The following is a 19,969-nucleotide window of genomic DNA, read 5'->3' as shown; positions in this document are numbered from 1 at the left end:
CACTGTCCTAAGCGCCGGGGGGAATACAAGGTGATCAGGTTGTCCCACGTGGGGCTCCCGGTTTTAATCCCCATTTTACAGATGGGGTAACTGAGGCACAGAGAAGTGAAGTGACTTGACCAAGGTCACACAGCTGACACGGCAGAGTGGGGATTAGAACCCATGACCTCTGACTCCCAAGTCCGGGCTCTTTCCACTGAGCCAGGCTGCTTAGTTGGAGATGCTGGGAGGCCATTTATTTGAGACAGTACAAGGTTCCAGTGTTTGACTTCAGAACATGAGGAATATAAGCAGTGGAATTACTGGGCCAGACAAATGATGCATCTAACACCAAGTTCTGTTTCTGATGGTAGCAACGTTCACTCATTCCATAGTATTTATTGAGCGCTTACTATGTGCCGAGCACTGGTCTAAGCGCTTGGAATGTACAGGTCGGTAACAGATAGAGACAGTCCCTGCCCTTTGACGGGTTCACGGTCTAATCGGGGGAGACGGACAGACAAGGACAATGGCAATAAATAGAATCGAGGGGAAGAACATCTCATTAAAACAATAGCAAATAAATAGAATCGAGGTGTTGTACATCTCATTAACATAATAAATAGGGTAATGAAGATATATACAGTCGAGCGGACGAGTACAGTGCTGAGGGGAGGGGAAGGGAGAGGGGGAGGAGCAGAGGGAAAGTGGGGAGAAGAGGGTTTAGCTGTGGAGAGGTGAAGGGGGGGGTAGAGGGAGCAGAGGGAAAAGGGGAGCTCACTCAACAGAGTGCTTAAAGAAATGGAGTGGTAATTTCCCTCCTTGACCTCCGTCATTCCAATAACCCTAAGTTTTCCAAGTTTCCTACTTTCATTTTTCCAAATTTTCCTTATTTAATATTGAGTATACATCTAGAGACCTATTTGAATTTACTGGCGTCTTTTAAGAGCCCGGGCTTGGGAGTCAGAGGTCATGGGTTTGAATCCCGGCTCCGCCACTTGTCCGCTGTGTGACTGTGGGCAAGTCACTTCACTTCTCTGGGCCTCAGTTACCTCGTCTGTAAAATGGGGATTGAGACTGTGAGCCTCACGTGGGACAACCTGATTACCCTGTGTCTAGCCCAGCGCTCAGAACAGTGCTCTGCACCTAGTGAGCGCTTAACAAATGCAATCATTATTTGTGGCTTCTTGGGCATCCAGTACCACAGTGCTTCCAAAGCCTGTTTGAATTTTTTTTTCCTCCCTTTTGTTTTGAATTTACTTCTTTCACTGGGTAGCACCTAGCCCTGACAGTGTTGGATTTAATAAGCAGGTTTATGATGGATGTGACCTCACCCATCATCACCGTGTAAGTTTCTATCCTAATTCTACTAGATTTTAAGCTCTCTGAAGGTGGGGATCATGTCTACTCTCCCCAGTGCTTAGCACATTACTCTGCATGGTAATATTATTTTTCATGCTATTTAAGTGCTTTCTACATGCCAGGCACTGTATTAAGCACCAGAGCTGATTCAAGTCAAGCAGATCGGACACAGTCCCTGTCCTTCACGAGACTCACGGCCTTAATTCCCATCTTACAGGTGAGGTAACTGAGGCCCAGAGAAGTTAAGTGACTTGCTCAAGGTCACCCAGCAGACGGGGGGAGGAGCCGGGGTTAGAACCCAGGTCCTCTGACTCCTAGGCCCGTGCTCTTTCCACTGGGCCACGTTGCTTCTGACCAGGGCCTTGACAAGACACTGCTCCAGCCACACTGAAGTAGGATATGGCACGTTGGACCCAAGTCAGATCTCTGCTACTTTTGCATGCTGTGCTGTCATTCCGTGACCTCTTAATCCCGTCTCGCTCACTCAATTCCCCCTCCTGCTTCTTCCCTCCCTGCTTGCAAACCTGCCAAGGAGACATTTGCGGCTGTTGGTTTGCGGCTGTCTGGCCCCGCTCTAAGTACAAATTAAGTGCTACTATATCTTCTCCAGCTTTATTATGTCTTTAGATGAAGCGATTTGTTTTTTTAATGGTGTATGTTAAGCACTACGTGCCAAGCACTGTACTAGACCAGGTTGGACGCAATGCATGTCCCACGTGGAGCTCACGGTCTTAACGCACATTTTATAAATGAGGCAACTGAGGCCCAGAGATGTTAAGTGACTCACCCAAGGTCATACGGCAGACAAGTGGGATTAGAAGCCAGGTCCTTTTGACTCCCAGTGGTGACAGTATAGTATCCTACCTGGGGGTCATACCGTGGATTTACGTAATGGTGGGACCGTGCCTTCTATTTGGTTTCCTTCCTGGTGATGCGTAGCTTTTTTGGTTGCCTTCTGTGTCTCCCACCTCCCACCAGTCTAGTGATTTGAGAGAGCGATCGTGGATGGCTCTCAAGATTTCGTTTGAGCCCCGGCTGATGACTCAGACCAGTGTCATGTAATTGTAGCTTGGATTATTTTTCATTGGTGCTAAGGGAGAGACCAAGATGGCTCTTCTGCTGCTTGGCTACCCCGGCTATTCAATCAGTGGTATTTAGCGAGGGCTTCCAGTGTGCAGCGTACAGCGCGGTAGAGTTTCCTCACCGACCTCCCTGCCTCCCGTCACTCCCCTCTCCAGTCCTTACTTCATTAAACTGCCCATTTTTCGGCAAAAAGGTTCAGTCCACATCTCCCCCCTCCTCGGGGACCTCCAGTGGCTTCCCATCCATCTCCACCCCGAACAGGTAAAGGATTTCCATCCGCTTTAAGGAACTGATTGTCCCCCTTCTACCTTACCTTGCTGACTTCTTACTACAACCCAGCCTGCTCGATTCATTCATTCATTCAATAGTATTTATTGAGCGCTTACTACGTGCAGAGCACTGTACTAAGCGCTTGGAATGTACAAATCGGCAACAGATAGAGACAGTCCCTGCCCATTGATGGGCTTACAGTCTAATCGGGGGAGAATTCACTCCTCTAACACCAGCCTATTTACTGGACCTCATTCTCATCTATTTGGATGCTGATTTCTTGTCCGTAGCCTCCTTCTTGCGGGGAATTCCCTCTCCTTCCGTATGCAGCAGACCACCACTCTTCCCACTTTCAAAGACTTATTGACATCACACCTCCTCCTCTCTGATTAAACTCTCATTAAATTAGCTAGTGAACTATCTAGCAGTTGGATCTGTTGCATATGGGGACTACTGGGGGACGGGTGCAAATGGGGACTAAGATTGTGAGCCCCTCGTGCGACAACCTTGTATCTACCCCAGCGCTTAGAACGGTGCTTGGCCCAGAGTAAGTGCTTAACAAATACCATCATTATTATTAGTATCTGTTCTATTTAAGTACTTGATATTCACCCCACCCCTACGGCACTTAAGTATACATCCAGAACTTATTTTAATGACTGTCTCCCCCTCTAGCCTGTAAGCCCTCTGTGGGCAGTAAGCAACAATATTATTATTGTATTGGTTAAGCACTTACTCTGTGCCAGGCACTGTACTAAGCGCTGTGGTGGATAGAAGCAAATCGGGTAGGACACAGTCCCTGTGCTATGTGGGGCTCAGTCTCAATCCCCATTTTACAGATGAGGTAACCGAGGCCCAGTGAAGTGACTTGCCCAAGGTCACACAGCAGACACGTGGGAGAGCCGGGATTAGAACCCATGACCTTCTGACTCCCAGACCTGTACTCTGTCCACTGCACCGTGTTGTATCGTACGCTCCCAAGAGCTTAGTACAGCGATCTGCACGTAGTGAACACTTAATACCATTGATTGATTTGTACAATCAAGACACAGTCCCTGTCCTCAGGGAGTTGGCAATCTGTTAGGATGTCAGTGGGCTATTTTCGGGGGTAGGCCTTGCGCCCCTGGCTCAGTCGGGGGCCTAGAATGGCTTGTTTCCTTAAGTTTTAGCCCATTTTCTCTCCATGACCAAATCCAGGATTGCATTCATTCCTCAACGATGACTTCAAAGGAGCATGTGTAACGTATTCTGAGTGGAGAGATTTTAATGGCAACTCTTGGGTCTAAAACAAATCTTTGTTGGACCAAATTCGACAGGATTGTGGATCCTGCTCTAGTGGGCTTTCAGGAGGCTTTTCAGAAACAGTAAGGTGAATTTCTGAGTTGTCTGAGTAGAACAGAAAACTAATGATTTTTAGACGAGAATTACTGAGCTAGACAGTGTGGTGTCTATCTGTGTCATGCAGCAGTAACACTGTACTCTGCACACTGGAAGCGCTCATTAAATTCAATTAATTGTTAGCACTGACCCAGGCTTATTGGTGACACCTGAAGGTCTCTGAGTTAGGAAAGCTGTCCAAAGACTTTTTAAAAATTTTATTTGCAGGTTTGCAAGAGTGTTGGGATTTGGAGGCCATTTTGTCCCCCAAGCCTTGTGGTTTAACGAGTCTGTACAATAATAATGTTGGTATTTTTTAAGCGCTTACTATGTTCAGAGCACCCTTCTAAGTGCTGGGGTGGATACAGGGTAATCAGGTTGTCCCACATGAGGCTCACAGTCTTAATCCCCATTTTACAGATGAGGGAACCGAGGCACAGAAAAGTGAAATGACTTGCCCACAGTCACACAGCTGATGAGTGGCAGAGCTGGGATTTGAACCCATGACCTCTGACTCCCTAGCCCGTGCTCTTTCCACTGAGCTCCGCTGCTCCTCCAATAAAACCCATTCCAGCCTGGTGTACCACAGACCCGATCTCTGAACTGCTCCTACTCTGTGTCCTTCTCCACCTCTTCTGTCCACCCTAGTTCGTAGTCCGCACCCTGGATGCTACATCTTTGAGTTCTGCCCGGTTTTCCCTTCACCCTTTTGAAGATTCTCAGAGTCCAGGACTAGGGCGGTCGAAGCAGCGTGGCTCAGTGGAAAGAGCCCGGGCTTGGGAGTCAGAGGTCATGGGTTTGAATCCTGGCTCTGCCACTTTCCAGCTGTGAGACCTTGGGCAAGTCACTTAACTTCTCTGTACCTCAGTTACCTCATCTGTAAAATGGGGATTAAGAATGTGAGCCTCACGTGGGACAACCTGATTACCCTGTAAATCTCCCCCAGCGCTTAGAACAGTGCTCTGCACATAGTAAGTGCTTTACAAATACCAACATTATTATTATTATTCAGGGGAGCCATCCCACCTGGCCATTGAGGATGTCTCCTTCCCTACACCTCGAGGCAGACTCATTTTGGGATGGGCACAATTCCCACCTAGAGTTAGTGAGGAAGGGGAGGGGTGAAAACTTTCCTGAGGGACTTGAACTCTCAGCACCTGCGCTCTTGCTCTTTCTGCTGTCCCTTGAATCCCTTGACAGTCCCTTTTTACAATGAGCTTTCGCTACATTGCTGGCTCTGAAAATACTAGGATTCTTAGTGTATTTGTGATGGGGTTTGTATCGGTTCTTAGTTATGATATGAACTCTTTTGTAGTGTGGGCTCCTTTGTTCTTAAAGTAATTCAGTTGAAAAAAACTGTTTGAATATTCTGTAAGTTCCAAAGAGTGCTAAATGGAACATGAAAAGGGCATTTTCATGCATTTGCCCCACTTTGATCTTAGCTAATCAAAGAATTATACATATATATATAGTAATTTATATTTTTGCCCTCTGGGCCCTAGGCTCTTATCCCTGTGTTGCACAAAGGATTTGCAGATGGTTATTTTTCGTCCTTCTGTTTTTTAGAAGTGAAAGGAAATGGAATATTTGTTGCCGGCACAACCCTAACCCAAATCGCTAGATTTCTTCATGTTTTGTCTCTGTTCCCTTTCCTCTGCTAAGGGAAATTTATAAAACAAAACAATTTACATTGTTGCCATTAAGTTTTCTAGGCTTTTTATAGTTGGTGGAGTAAATTCAGGCTATTGTTAAAAGGCAGAGCATTAATGTACTAAAATAAAATTGTGCATCTAAAGTCTCAGGAGCATTCCTGGAGAACAATGTCTATTTGATGTGAAATGGGGAAAGATTGCTAACTTGAGCACAACTAAAATTCGCCAGGATTCTGCCAAACGTGCTACCTTTTCGATGGATAGTATTCATCATTCCCCTCCACTTCTGTGGATGAAGCTGAAGGCGGTGCCGTCTGCCTCCGGTTAGACTGTAAGCCCGTCAAGGGGCAGGGATTGTCTCTATCTGTTGCCGAATTGTCCATTCCAAGCGCTTAGTACAGTGCTCTGCACATAGTAAGTGCTCAATAAATACTATTGAGCGAATGAATTGAGCTCTTACTGTGTTCAGAGCACTGTACTAAGAGCTTGGAAAGTACAATTCCGGCAATAGATAGAGACAATCCCTACCCTACAACGGGTTTAGTACCTGGCACATAGTTAAGTGCTTAACAAATAGTCTGAAAAAGGAGATTTGGGCACACTGAGAGTCTGAGTTTAACTAGGTTCAATTCCTAACCATCAGGACAATGATTTCAGCATTTAATTAAATTCTTAAGGGTGGTGTTAGATTCAAGTGCTTAACAAATACCAAAAAAAAGATAAGATTGCACACCACACAAACCTCATCTCACAGGGGGCTTGTAATCCATCTTATCCACATTTTACAGATGAGGGAACTAAGGCCCAGAGATGTTTTGAGTTGTCCACCGTCGCATAATAGGCCAATGGCAGAGCTGAGACCCAGGACTTCTTGTTTTCAGTCCCATATTCTTTCCACTAGCCATGTACCAAGAAGCACCCTCATCACAGGATTCCACCAAGCCATGTGCTGCCATTATCCAAGAATACCAGAGAGGAGGGGTCCATTGGTCTCACCCAGGAGTGGCATTTCTAATTTCTCATTTCATGTTCTTAGAATAATTATTATTACTATGGTATTTAAGTGCTTAGTATGTGCTAGGCACTGTACTAAGCCCTGGGGTGCGTACACACACATCGGGTTGGACACAGTCCCTGCCCCACATGGGGCTCAGAGTCTTAATTCCCATTTTACAGATGAGGTAACAGGCACAGAGAACTGAAGTGTCTTGCCCCAGGCCATTCAGCAGACAAGTGGCAGGAGCAGGATTAGAACCCACGACCTGAATCCCAGTCCCATGTTCTATCCACTACACCCTGCTGTTTCCCTCAGACTTGCCAATGCTTTCCTCCCTTGGCTAGTCATGCTGAAACCTATGCTTTAGCCTTTCCGTTTGACAAAAATCAGCTGTGGTGGTTCTCGAACATTCAGTCAAACATACTATGTGTAGAGCTGTCTACCAAATGCCTCAGCGAGTACGGTACAGAAGAGTAGGTAGACTCAATCTCCCCCCGCAAGAAGAAGAGGAGACGGACATTAAAATCAATTACACAGGTATATGTCGTGAGCAGGGAACATAACCGCCCTCTGTTCCATTATCCCCCACCAAGGGCTTAGTACAGTGCTCTGCACACAGTAAGCGCTCCGTAAATACCACTGATTGATCGAAGCCTCGTGTAGCAAGGAATTGTAATTATAAAAAGCTGCAAAACCCAACACGTTGAAGGAAGCCCCAGAAGCCCTTTTGAAAACCTAATTACAGCATCAGCTGCGTCTGAATTCGGCTTCAAAATGCCAAAAGCCTGGATGAAACTGTAGAAATCCAGTTGAGCATCGAGTACTTGAAAAACTTCTCTTGGCTGATGGAACTGCTATTGAATTATTCGGCTTTCACATGCGTGGTTCGAAAAGGAAGAGAATGTAAAATTAGGCTGTGACCTATTTAGAAACTTTGTCTTGTGTGTCTGCTTTACGTCTCTCCGAAATTTTGTGGCAAAATAGCATAAATGCGCGGGAAAAAGAACTTTTAACTTAGTTAATGCAGAATTTCATTTTTTGTGATCTTTTCAGATACAGTTAAAAAACTTCAGGATCAGAAACATGACATGGAAAGAGAAATTAAGACTCTTCACAGGAGGCTCCGGGTAACTTAAATCCTTTAAATTCTGTTGTGTAGTAAGAGAGGAATGTGTCAGAGTGTTGAAATGTGCTTATTGTCCAGTATTACTTCAGGATTGGGTGTAGGAGTTTAACTTTACTTCGTTGGCTAAAATGGAAAGTATGAATATAATAATTTAGAGGTGCCGTTGGTTTCAAGATGTCATGCTGGTGGTGCTAGGAATCTAATGGAAGGATATAGTACAGTGCGAAGCGCTTAGTACAGTGCTCTGCACATAGTAAGCGCTCAGTAAATATGATCGAATGAATATATTTCCAGGGAAATTAATCTCGTTAATGGTATGTTTAAAAATTCCAGTGGAATGGATGTGTGATTGGAACAGATTCTTTTTCAAAGAAATTTACCTAACTCCTACGTGTAATCAGCTTATTCCAAAAGTATTTTGCGGTTTTATTTTCTTGGTCTTGACTGATGCTTGCCCGCTGGACACTTCGGCCTGATTACTGTGTCAGTCTCCTTGCTGACCTCCCTGTCTCATGTCTCTCCCCGCTCCAATCCCTACTTCACCCTGCTACCCGGATCATCCTTCCCCAGAAACGTTCAGGCCGTGTTTTCCCACTCCTCAAGAACCTCCTGGATGGGGAACTCCTCACCTTGCTTTCCCTCGTCCTGTCTTATGCTGTCGAGTCGTCTCCGACCCATGGCGACACCGTGGACACATCTTTCCCAGGACACCCCACCTCCACCTGCCATTATTCTGATAGCGTATCCGTAGAGTTTTCTCAGTAAAAATATGGAAGTGGTTTTCCATTGCCTCCTTCCATGCGGTAAACTTGAATCTCCGCCCTCGAGTCTCTCCCGTGCCATCGCTGCCCAGCATGGGGGGTTTTTGACGCGTAGCAGATGGCCTTCTACCCGCTAGCCACCGCCCAAGCGGGGAATGGAACGGACAGGCCTCTGCTTGACTCTCCCTCCCTTAGTCGAGACTGGTAGCGCACTGGAAACAGTCCAGGTGCGACCCCGAAAGGGTTTGCTGCCCTCAGGCATGTAGATTTTTTTCTGCTTTCCTGCTTACTTCCTCCTTCCAAGTTTTTTTGGCATTGAAAGATGTAGAAGTTGTTCATTGAAAAAGTCTTTTTGTTCACTTAAGTGGTATTTGTATAGCACCTTAAAAAACACCAGTCATGTTTGTTTCTTACTCATTTGAACAGTTGTTCTGCAAGAAATGTATTTGGGGCTTGATTTCTGGTCATTTTAAACTGGATTTTCTGGTCAGAATATAGAGGTTTTAAATTTCGTGGGCATTTATGTAGATTCTCCACTGCCCTAATGACTTGGTTAACAAGGAAGATCAATTTGTTACTTTGAACTTGAAGTTCCCAGTTGCTCTTTTTAAAAGATAAAAATGTTAGCTTTTCTAATACAGGAAGAGTCTGCAGAATGGCGCCAGTTTCAAGCTGATCTACAGACTGCAGTGGTCATAGCAAATGATATTAAATCTGAGGCCCAAGAGGAAATTGGAGACCTGAAGCGCAGGCTGCACGAGGCTCAAGAAAAAAACGAGAAGCTTACAAAGGAATTGGAAGAAATAAAATCACGCAAGTATGTTTCTGTAAGCTGACAGAATGGCAGCCGAAACCCCAATATGAGACATATTTACCTAGGCAAGGAACTTGAGTTATTAATCATTAATAATTGTGGTATTTGTTAAGCATTTATTATGAGCCAAGCGACGGCTGGGGTAGATACAAGATAATCAGTTAAGACACAACCCCCGTCCCACATGGGACTTCCAGTCTAAGGCGAAGGGAGTACAGGTAATGAATCCCCATTTTACAGAAGAGGAAACAGAGGCACGGAGAAATTGAGTGATTTGCCCAAGGTCACATGGCAGGCAGAGAAGCAGCGTGGCTCAGTGGAAAGAGCTCGGGCTTGGGAGTCAGAGGTCGTGTGTTCGAATCCCGGCTCTGCCACTTGGCAGCAGTGTGACTGTGGGCAAGTCACTTCACTTCTCTGGGCCTCAGTTACCTCATCTGTAAAATGGGGATTCAGACAGTGAACCTCACGGGGGACAACCTGATCACCCTGTATCTATCCCAGTGCTCAGAACAGTGCTCTGCACATAGTAAGCGCTTAACAAATACCAACATTATTAAATGGCAGAGCCGGGATTAGAGCCCAAGTCCTCTGACTCCCAGCCAGGCTGTGTCCTTTTCACTAGGCTACAATACGTTACCAAAAAGTAGTATTTTTCTCCACTCCAAATCAGTGTAAAGATTCTTTTAAGAGTGGCCGGATTCCCAGCATCTAACTGAAGCCCGGTGTTTGAGCTACATAACTGTAACAAGCTGGTCAGGAGAGACTCGCCCTTAATTTCAATTTTGGGCTCATCCAAGATCCCTAATGTCGCCTTGTCAGCCTGACTGACAAAAGGTACTTCTACTTCTCCCCTCCTCTCATAATATCAATATAAGTGCAATATCTAGTAGACTCATGCAATGAAAATGTGGGTGTTTAATAAAACAGGTGTTGGAAATCTTGATCTGATCTTTTTTTAAATGCAGAATTAGTTTCAAGATTTAGGAATTCGGGGGGTTATTTCCAATATAGCAACACAAAATATAAATGTAGTATTTTGCTGTGAGTTTGATTTACGTCGGCTAGGCTATCCTCAGAAATTCTCTGAAAGGCAAGGTCTCCTTGTCCATGGAACTGCATTCCCATATCCCATCCTATGGTACTGTGCTTGACCATATTAATAATAATAATTATGGTATTTAAGCGCTTACTATATGCCAAGCGCTGGGGTAGATACAGGGTAATCAGGTTGTCCCACATGGGGCTCACGCTTTTAATCCCCATTTTACAGATGTGGTAGCTTAGTCACAGAGCGGTTAAGTGACTTTCCCACGGTCACCCAGCAGACAAGTGGCGGAGCTGGGTTTAGAACCCACGACCTCTGACTCTCAAACCCGTGATCTTGATTCTATTTATTGCTATTGTTCTTGTCTGAACAATAGACTGTAGCCCGTCAAAGGGCAGGGACTGTCTCTATCTGTTACCGATTTGTACATTCTAAGCGCTTAGTACAGTGCTCTGCACATAGTAAGCGCTCAATAAATACTAATGAATGAATGAATGATCTTTCCACTGAGCCACACTGCTTCTCTAATAATAATAATATTAATGTTGGTATTTGTTAAGCGCTTACTATGTGAAGCTGCTCAGACGAAAATTAAAAACGGGTAGACCACTCAAGGCAACCAGATACCAAGACTATAAGCTAATTTATTAAAATTCATTACACAGAACAATATAATGAATAGATTTATCGATTCATTTGGACATCTTGTGGGTTTTCACCGAAAGCAAATCTACACATTGTAGTGTGTGTTGAGAATGTAGTGTGCGTTAAGAATGCAGACATTGTTTTGATGTTATTTCTAGACAAGAAGAGGAGCGCGGCCGAGTGTACAATTACATGAATGCTGTAGAGAGAGATTTGGCGGCCTTAAGACAGGGAATGGGATTGAGTCGCAGGTCATCCACCTCTTCGGAGCCGACACCTACCGTGAAAACGCTCATCAAATCGTTCGACAGCGCGTCGCAAGGTAAAGTCGAGCCTCCTGCCAGGGCTAAATTCAAGGAGTCGTCTGAGTACGTTGCATCGCCTTTTCGGACGTGCTCGGTCCACTTTTCCACGGACTGGGTTAGGAGATCCGAAAACGCCAGTCCTGCTGGGGGAGGATTTTATTGACAGGGCTCGTTTAGGATCCCAACACTCTCTAGACGTACTGTCCACACCCGCTGTTAAATCATTAAAAATAATAATGAACTAAAAGTTAGTCCCCCCCAAATTAGTTCATTGGCAGCCTCAAAAACTGAAGTACAATCATTGCTTAAAACCCTTGATGGCATAATTGACAATGAATAGTTTGAGTAACTGCATCTTCCTGCACTTCCATTTTTTGAAACCTGGTTTAGGGAAAAAAAAAAAAAGCTAGGTATTGACTCACCGAATCACCCCTTTCTTGCCAGTTAGGTAGAGAAGATTCCTAATGCCACAGGGCTTCCAACTGTGATTTTTAGTTCATCTGCCATTGAACTTGTGTTCCTTTCTATCATTGATGTCTCACTAGTACCAAATCCTACTGTGGCCGCCATTCCTCGGACTCCTCTAAGCCCAAGTCCTATGAAAACACCCCCGGCGGCCGCTGTGTCTCCCATGCAGGTAAGTGTCGGCTACAAATTTGATTGTGATCCACTTGAGAGCTCCTGAGATGTATGATAGTCTGCTAAGTGCTGAGAACACTTGAAAACGTGGACATTGATCCCTACTGTAAATAAGCCTACAATTTAATAAGGAAGACAGTAGAGCGTAGGTATCGTATGTTCGGGAGTTGCAAGAATATGGGGTGGAGTGAGGCAGATCAGAGGTCGAGTTAATAGGTGCGACAAATCTAGGAAAGCTTCCTGAAAGAGTTGTGACGTAGAGGGGAAAAGTGTGAGACGGGGTGAATAGGCGCAAGAAATTTGGACATCACTTGGGGAAAGACTTAGCGGAGCGGCAGAAGCGTGGCCTAGTGGGTAGAGCATGAGCCTGAGAGTCAGAAGGACCTGGGTTCTAGTCCCGGCACCACTGCTTGTCTGCTTTGTGACCTCGGGCAAGCCGCTTCACTTCTCTTTGCCTCAGTTACCTCATCTGTAAAATGGAGATGAAGCGGTGAGCCCTGTGTGGGGCGGGGGCCGCATCCTTCCTGATTTGCTTGTATCCTCCCCAGCATTTAGTACAGTGCCTGGCGCATCCCAAGTACTTTAACAAATACCACTAGTATTGTGGTTATTACTGCTACTATTTAGGGCTCTATAAGAAAGCAAGCTTGGCTTGAATGGACAGTAAAGGCTGGGATACAGGTGAGGGTGGGCCCTGGGTAAGGGGGAGGCCAGCAACAGGTGGAGAATTTCAAAGTTCAGCATCATAAGCCCAGTGATGGGGAACTGCTAGAACACTGCGAGTAGTAGAGTGACGTGGCTAAAACAGTAGGGTGAGGAAAAGGATTTTAGCCACCAAGTGCAGCCGTATGGAGAGAACTTACTAGACTCTTGTCCTCATAATTGTTCTTCCGGATTTCATTAAAATCAATGGGTTGTTTATCAGTGAGTAACATTCGAGTGCTGCTTGTGTGCACAGCAAGGTACTGTTTCGGAGAGTAAAACAGAGTTTTATAGACACGTTCCCTGCCCACAGTGAGCTTACTTGCTAAAGCACCAATAAGAGGGTGACATGTTTGGTGAATAGGAAGAAAGAACAAGCCGCTTTTAGTCATTTAGACTAAATCTATTTTGAGAAATTATTTTTATAGTTTGTAGTCTGCAGTCTCACATTTCTTCCTACCCTCAGGGAATCTCAATTTGGATGCCCTGCCGCTGCCTCAGACTTAACATGTTCAAAGCAAAACTACTCATCTTTCCACCCAAATCGTATCTCTGCCAATCCCCCACTGACTTTTCCATCACTGTAAATAGCACCACCAACATCCTTTCTGTCTCACAAGCCCATAACCTTAGGAGTATCCTCAACTCGTCTTTCTCATTCAACCCACATAGTCACTGTCACCAAATCCTGTCAGGTCTACCTTCACTGGGTTGCTAAATCCTGCCCTTTCCTCTCCTTCCAAACTGCTACGACGCTGACCTGAGCACTTAAATCCCACCTCGGTTACTGCACCAGCTTCCCTGCTCACTTCCTTGCTTCTTATCCTGACTCCAGTCCATATTTCACTCTGCTGCCCAGATCATTTTTCTAAAAAACCATTCAGTCCACATCTCTCTACTTCTCAAGAAGCTCCAGTGATTGCCCATTCACCTCCATATCAAACAGACGCTCCTTACCATTGGCTTTAAAGCAATCAATCACTTTGTCCCCTCCTATCTTAACTTTTCTGATTTCCCACTACAACCCAGCCCACTCACTTCACTCCCCTAATGCCAACCTCTTCACGTACCTCGACCTCTTCTATCATCTTTATGGACCCAAGTAATACCCGATCCTACTGAGAAGATTGGTGTGTCTAATAATGGGAAGCAGCATGGCTTAGTGGATAGATCACGGGCCTGGGAGTCGGAAGGACTTGGGTTCTAATTATGGCTACTCCACTCGTCTGCTGTGTGTCCTTGAGCAAGTCACTTAATTTCTGCACCTCAGTTACTTCATCTGCAAAATAGGGATTAAGACTGTGAGCCCCGTCCCACATGTCCAACCTGATTAGCTTCTATCTACTCCAGTGCCTAGAATGGTGCTTGACACATAGTAAGCACTTAACAGATACGACGATTATTATTATGTCGGCTCTCTGCCTGCACCCAATTTGAACTGAATGCGACTGCTTCCGTGCTCCTACGAGCAAAAATGAAGGGGTGATTCTTTGAGGTCAACAGCTCTTGTGTCAAACTTCATAAAACACGTAATTGACAAGGTGTGTCTTTGCACAACCTGCACATTTATATTGTGTGGGGAGTAGGGTAGTAAAATTTGGGGTGCCTGCCTTTATAAAATACCTAATTTCCTCCAAGTCCGGTGTTTAATAGCTCCAGCCCTAATTACCGGGCTACAGTGAATGTTTGGTAGAGAATGATCTGAATTAAAGACAAAAGCAACCTTCACATTACCATTTGCAGAATGTAGTTAATACACAAAGTAACTGAAGTATTTCATGACTATAGTCACGTTATCAAACTTAACTTTAACCTATCCAAGAATAAAACTGACCAAAAGTTAGCATTGGTAGGAAACCTCGTCAGTCTGGACATGCACGGTGAGGGGTTTGAATTTCTAACCCAGTAATCTCGTAATCTTTAGTGATCATGCATCTAAGTTACCAGAAATAATGAAGAAGCTTTTGTTCCCTGAAAGCTATAAGTGGTTCCGTGAAATAGTCGTTGTTCAGAGACCGTTAACTTTGCAAGAGTCATTTAAAAACACGAAGTCAGTTCCAGACTTGCTTTTTTCTTTCTTGGAATAACTTTCACAGTGCCTTCTGCAGCTAGAAACCTTTTCCGCTTGCTTCGAGTTTTGCTTGGCTTGCGCTCAGTGAATCTAGTGGCAGCTAGGCTGGGCAACTTCTAACTAATGAGATAAGGAGTTGGTGCATGTTAAAAATAGCATGGAGATCAGGGGAAAGACCCAATTTACTTCAACGGAGAGAATGTTTTCGTTTTCTTTTTAAAGCCACAAAAGCTGCTCGTTGTGGGCAGGGAACGTGTCTACCAACTCTGGTGTAGTGTACCTCTCCCAAGCGCTTACTACAGTATGGCGTAGTGGATAGAGCACAGGTTTGGGAGTCAGAGGTCATGGATTCTAATCCTGACTCCGCCACCTGTCTGCTGTGTGGCCTAGGGCGAGTTACTTCACTTCTCTGGGCCTCAGTTCCCTCATCTGTAAAATGGGCTTTGAGACTGTGAACCCCATGTGGGACAGGGACTGTGTCCAACCGAATCTGCTTGTATCTACCCCAGCACTTAGAACACTGCTTGGAACGTAGTAAGTGCTTAAATGTCACAGTTGTTGTTATTACAGTCCTCTGCACAAAGCGAATGCTCGATAAATTCCATTGATGACATTGATTATTTATTAGTGTGTATATATATGTACACATATATTCACACACAGATATTTGAAGTTTGAAAACGTATTAGATGCTGTACAGCAAGGCTAAATATGTTTTATCCTTCCCTTTAGAGTTGTTAATGAATTGATAGCAAGATTGTTGTAGTTACTAGAATTAGAATTTTTTTTCAATTAACATGGCATTTCTTCAAAATCAGCAAATGCCCCACATTTAGATATATCTAGGAGCTTTACAATTTGAATGTTCATTCATCTTGGTATCAAGAGCAACTGAAACCTGTGACTCAAGAAGACAAGCAATTAACAAAAAAACTTATTTTTATCTTGGGCCAGATGGCAAATTCATTGGGTGTTTATATCAAGTTCTTTATTTTAGCAATTAGTTTGTCAAATATTGGAAGGGTTAGGGAAGACGAATAATTCTAACATAAATTAAAATGAGTTCAATTTAGAATAGGTTTATTGGTATTGTACATTCAATTGAAGAACCAACAACTATATGCCCCTTTTCTTTCATTTAACTAAATGACAGTTGGCGAACGTCAAAATTTTCCCAGCTGTGTTGATTTGGAATTATGGTGGTCTTTATAGCGGAGAGTGCACCGTGCTTAGCAAAGAGCTCAGCAAATGGCTAGAAATATTCTAGTCATTAGGTTTTCCCCGTCTGAAGTAGTGTCTCATTTTAATCAGTGGTGAAAAATTAGAGGCAAACCGAAATCCTCTTGCTTGCAAACTCAACGAGGTTCAATCTCTCATGAGCTTTGTCCAGTGCTCTGCGCGTAGTAAACTTCCAATAAATACCATTGATTGACCCTTGGAAGGAAGCCCTCTTCTTTCTGGATAGGATAAAGAGTAGAAAATACGAGGAATGTGACATAGTTAATTTCGGTGCTTAACAATCTTACCCCACCATTTAGGAATGCAGTAAAAAAGTACCTTAAAAATGGGTGAAGTGGGATGAAGTATGAAGTAGGACTCTCCCCGATTATGTACCTTTTCCTGAAATTTTTTTTCTCTCCCAAATAATCCTTTAAATCATAATGTTAATGTCTTTTAATTACAGAGACATTCCATTAGTGGACCGATATCAGCCTCCAAACCCCTCACCGCTCTGTCCGACAAAAGACCAAGTTATGCAGAAATCCCTGGTCAAGGTATGTGGAAGTCTTTTCTCCCGTCCTATCATGGCTTTTTTCCTTAAAATTAAGAGAAGTGACTCTACTATTATTGATGATGATGGTATTTATTAAGCACTCTCAATATGCCAACCGCTGAAGTTAGGTCCAAAAGAGTTGAATGAGAGCCAGTCCCTGGTCCTACTCGAGGGTGTCAATCTTAAGAGGGAGAGAGAACATATATTTCCTCCCCATTGTAAAGTGGAGAAAACTGGCACAGAGACGCTAAGTGGCTTGACTCCTGCCCTTTTTAGGTGTCCTGCCCAGAGTCACACAGCAGACATGAGGCAGAGCCAGAATTAGCACCCAGGTCCTTCTGACTCTCAGGCCCGTGCTCTACCACTCAGCTATGCTGCTGAAGCAGCCAAGGCCAAAAATACATTTCTTCCCAAGAAAACACCTCGAGATTAAGAGAATAGCAAGTGTGGGCCAACTGGTGTTCTCAAATACGATAAATTTCATAGAACTCGATTTCCTCATCTTTGCAGGTGAGATGGTTAAGCTGGAACGAGAAGATAGAGAAATACGTAGTTAATAGCACCACAGTGTATTGTTCGTGCTTAGAGACGGAATTTTTGTGGTATACACTTCTGGAGAGAAATTTAGTTGTGACAGAGGGACAAGGGGACACCAACTTTTTTTTAAGTCCTTCCTCTTCAGCCAACAATTTTTGGCAGTGGAAAACCTTTTTTTCCAAAGATGGTAGTATATAGCACCCAAAAGCTTGTGGAGTTATGGTCACAGTTTGCCCCGAAGTAGAACTTTGGTTCATCAACTTGGCTGTTTGCTTATTTGAAGGGCCCTGCCTCCTGAATCGAGTCAAAATGATTTGAAGAGGAGTGATTGATACGTATATAAATCTGTACCTATATACCGCTACAATTTGAATGCTCTAAGGGAAATTTTGGTAGATAACCTGAAGCCCAGAATCTTATAATAGAGAGAAGAAAATACCTGGGTCACTATAGCATTTATGGTTACTTGAATTTCCATGGTAGTAGACCACGAGAAGCTTTAGAAGGATGATGGTGCTGTCTACGATGATGGGAAAATCGTAGGGAGGACGGGACAATTAGGAATTCTGTTCTGGACATGTTAAATTTGAGGTGTCGGCAGGACAGCGCGTGGTTGGGTAGGGATTGTCTCTGTTGCTGAATTGTACTTTCCGAGTGCTTAGTACAGTGCTCTGCATACAGTAAGCGCTCAGTAAATACGATTGAGGGAGTGAATGACATCCGGGTAGAAAAGTCTGGAAGACAGGAGGGAATGCGAGGCTGCAGAGAGGGAGAGTGATGAGGGCTGGAGATGTAGATTTGGGCCTCATCCACGTAGAGGTGGTTGTTGAAGCCATGGGAGCTAATGCCTTCATTAACTGGTACCCGTTCCAGGGCTTTTAGTGTAGTGCCCGGCTTAATGCCACTAAAAAACAAAACCGAAAGGAACTCCTTACATCTAGGACTGTTTGCTCTAGCAGTAGCTGAAATGCCCTGTTTTTATTTATTTGTCATTATTTTTAACTGATCTGCGAATTTGCAGTGTTAGCTTTTGGGGGAAATTCAGTGTCTCCGTTTCTGCATGGAAAACTGGATAAAATTAAGTTGTGTTGATGTGTCGATTTAAATTGTGTTCTTGTAACTCTGTCAGAATTCGTTCACGATATGCCCTTCCTGTAAGGATGAATTCCAACAGTTACACAGCGGGTGGCTGTGGGCAAGTCACTTAACTGCTCTGTGCCTCACTTACCTCATCTGTAAAATGGGGATTAAGACTGTGAGCCCCACGTGGGACAACCTGATTCCCCTGTGTCTACCCCAGTGCTTAGAACAGTGCTCTGCACATAGTAAGCGCTTAACAAATACCAACATTATTATTATAATTATTACACAGATTTAGGCCTGGTTTGAGACTTTTTTGAGATGTTTAAGATAAACCACTGTAGATTCCACGCCATACGTTTCCTTTCTACAATAAAAGGAAAATTGTTTCCCCAAACTATGTACCTTTGAGACTTTATCGTATATTCCAAATTTCCCATATAAAATTCTATGATAATAGAAAGGTTTCCCTTTGTAAAATTTGGGCGTCTACCCAGCTTTATTCACGTTTCTTTCTTTAGCAATCTCCTCCAGGTTTAAGGATACTTTTAAGAACTATTACAATGCTGATAAGATAGAAAAGAACTGCGGATTAACAGATGAGATGTTTTGGTTTTCCATAGAGTTTTAAACCAGCATTGACAGTAAGGGTTGTAAGATGGTCCTGAAGAAATTCTCACCCATTCACTTTATCAGCACAGGATTTTAGGTCATTTGGAAAAGCTAGTGCAAAACTGGAGCGACCCTAAAGGCCGCATAATCTCTTAGTGCCTTCGTCAAGATTACAAAATGTTCAGACCACACTCTTGCTTCTTATTCCATTCTTACCATTTTACTCGCCTCCCCCTAGTTTTTTTTTCCCTGCGTACTCCCTCCCCCTCCCTGAAATTAGTCAATCAAATTCATCCATTCAATCGTTTTCATTGAGCGCTTACTGTGTGCAGAGCACTGTACTAAGTGCTTGGATAGTACAAAGAGACAATCCCCTGCCCGCAACAGGCTTACAGTCTGGAAAGGGGAAGACAGACATCAAAACTAGTAAACAGACATCAACAGCATCAATATTAAATAAATAGAATTATAGATCTATTCATCAAAACAAACATTATTGTAAATAGAATTACAGATATGTACACCTATACACAAGCGTTGTGGGGAGGAGGGGGTAGAGCAAAGGCAGAGAAGCAGCGTGGCTCAGTGGAAAGAGCCCGGGCTTGGGAGTCAGTCATGGGTTCGAAACCCGGCTCTGCCACTTGTCAGCTGTGTGACTGTGGGCAAGTCACTTAACTTCTCTGTGCTTCAATTTTACCTCATCTGCAAAATGGGGATTAAGACTGTGAGCCTCACGTGGGACAAACTGATTACCCTGTATCTACCCCAGCGCTTAGAACAGTGCTCTGCACATAGTAAGCGCTTAAAAAAAAAAAACAGGTGAGTCGGGCCAATGGCAGAGGGAGGGGGAGCTGAGGAGAAAGGGGGGTTTAGTCTGGGAAGGCCTCTTGGAGGAGGCGAGCCTTCAGTAGGGCTTTGAAGTGGGGAAGTGTGATTGGCGGTTGTGAGGAGGAAGGGCGTTCCGGGCCCGAGGTAGGACGTGGGCCAGGCATCGATGGCGGGACAGGGGAGAAAGAGGCACAGTGAGAGGGTTAGCACCAGAGGAGCGGAGTGTGCGGGCTGGGATGTAGGAGAGAAGGTAGGTGAGGTAGAAGGGGACAAGGTGATAGAGAGCTCTGAAGCCAATCTCACTGGCCCC

At 44.4% G+C, this 19,969-nt stretch overlaps 1 protein-coding gene across 1 annotated transcript in view; it reads left to right on the top strand.

The window, feature by feature from the left end:
- Nucleotides 1–19,969, top strand: part of SPECC1L (sperm antigen with calponin homology and coiled-coil domains 1 like) — a 126,627-nt gene that overhangs the window by 70,801 nt on the left and 35,857 nt on the right. The window contains exons 6-10 of the mRNA XM_029054169.2: nucleotides 7,774–7,847; nucleotides 9,249–9,424; nucleotides 11,270–11,433; nucleotides 11,962–12,053; nucleotides 16,513–16,603. Coding sequence (XP_028910002.1) covers nucleotides 7,774–7,847; nucleotides 9,249–9,424; nucleotides 11,270–11,433; nucleotides 11,962–12,053; nucleotides 16,513–16,603 — 597 coding nt within the window. The remainder of the gene's footprint in view (nucleotides 1–7,773; nucleotides 7,848–9,248; nucleotides 9,425–11,269; nucleotides 11,434–11,961; nucleotides 12,054–16,512; nucleotides 16,604–19,969) is intronic.

The sequence above is a fragment of the Ornithorhynchus anatinus genome, chromosome 2 (genome assembly GCF_004115215.2).
Source record: "Ornithorhynchus anatinus isolate Pmale09 chromosome 2, mOrnAna1.pri.v4, whole genome shotgun sequence".
NCBI classification, from domain to species: Eukaryota; Metazoa; Chordata; class Mammalia; order Monotremata; family Ornithorhynchidae; genus Ornithorhynchus; species Ornithorhynchus anatinus.
This window is presented reverse-complemented; position numbering and strand designations above follow the sequence as displayed.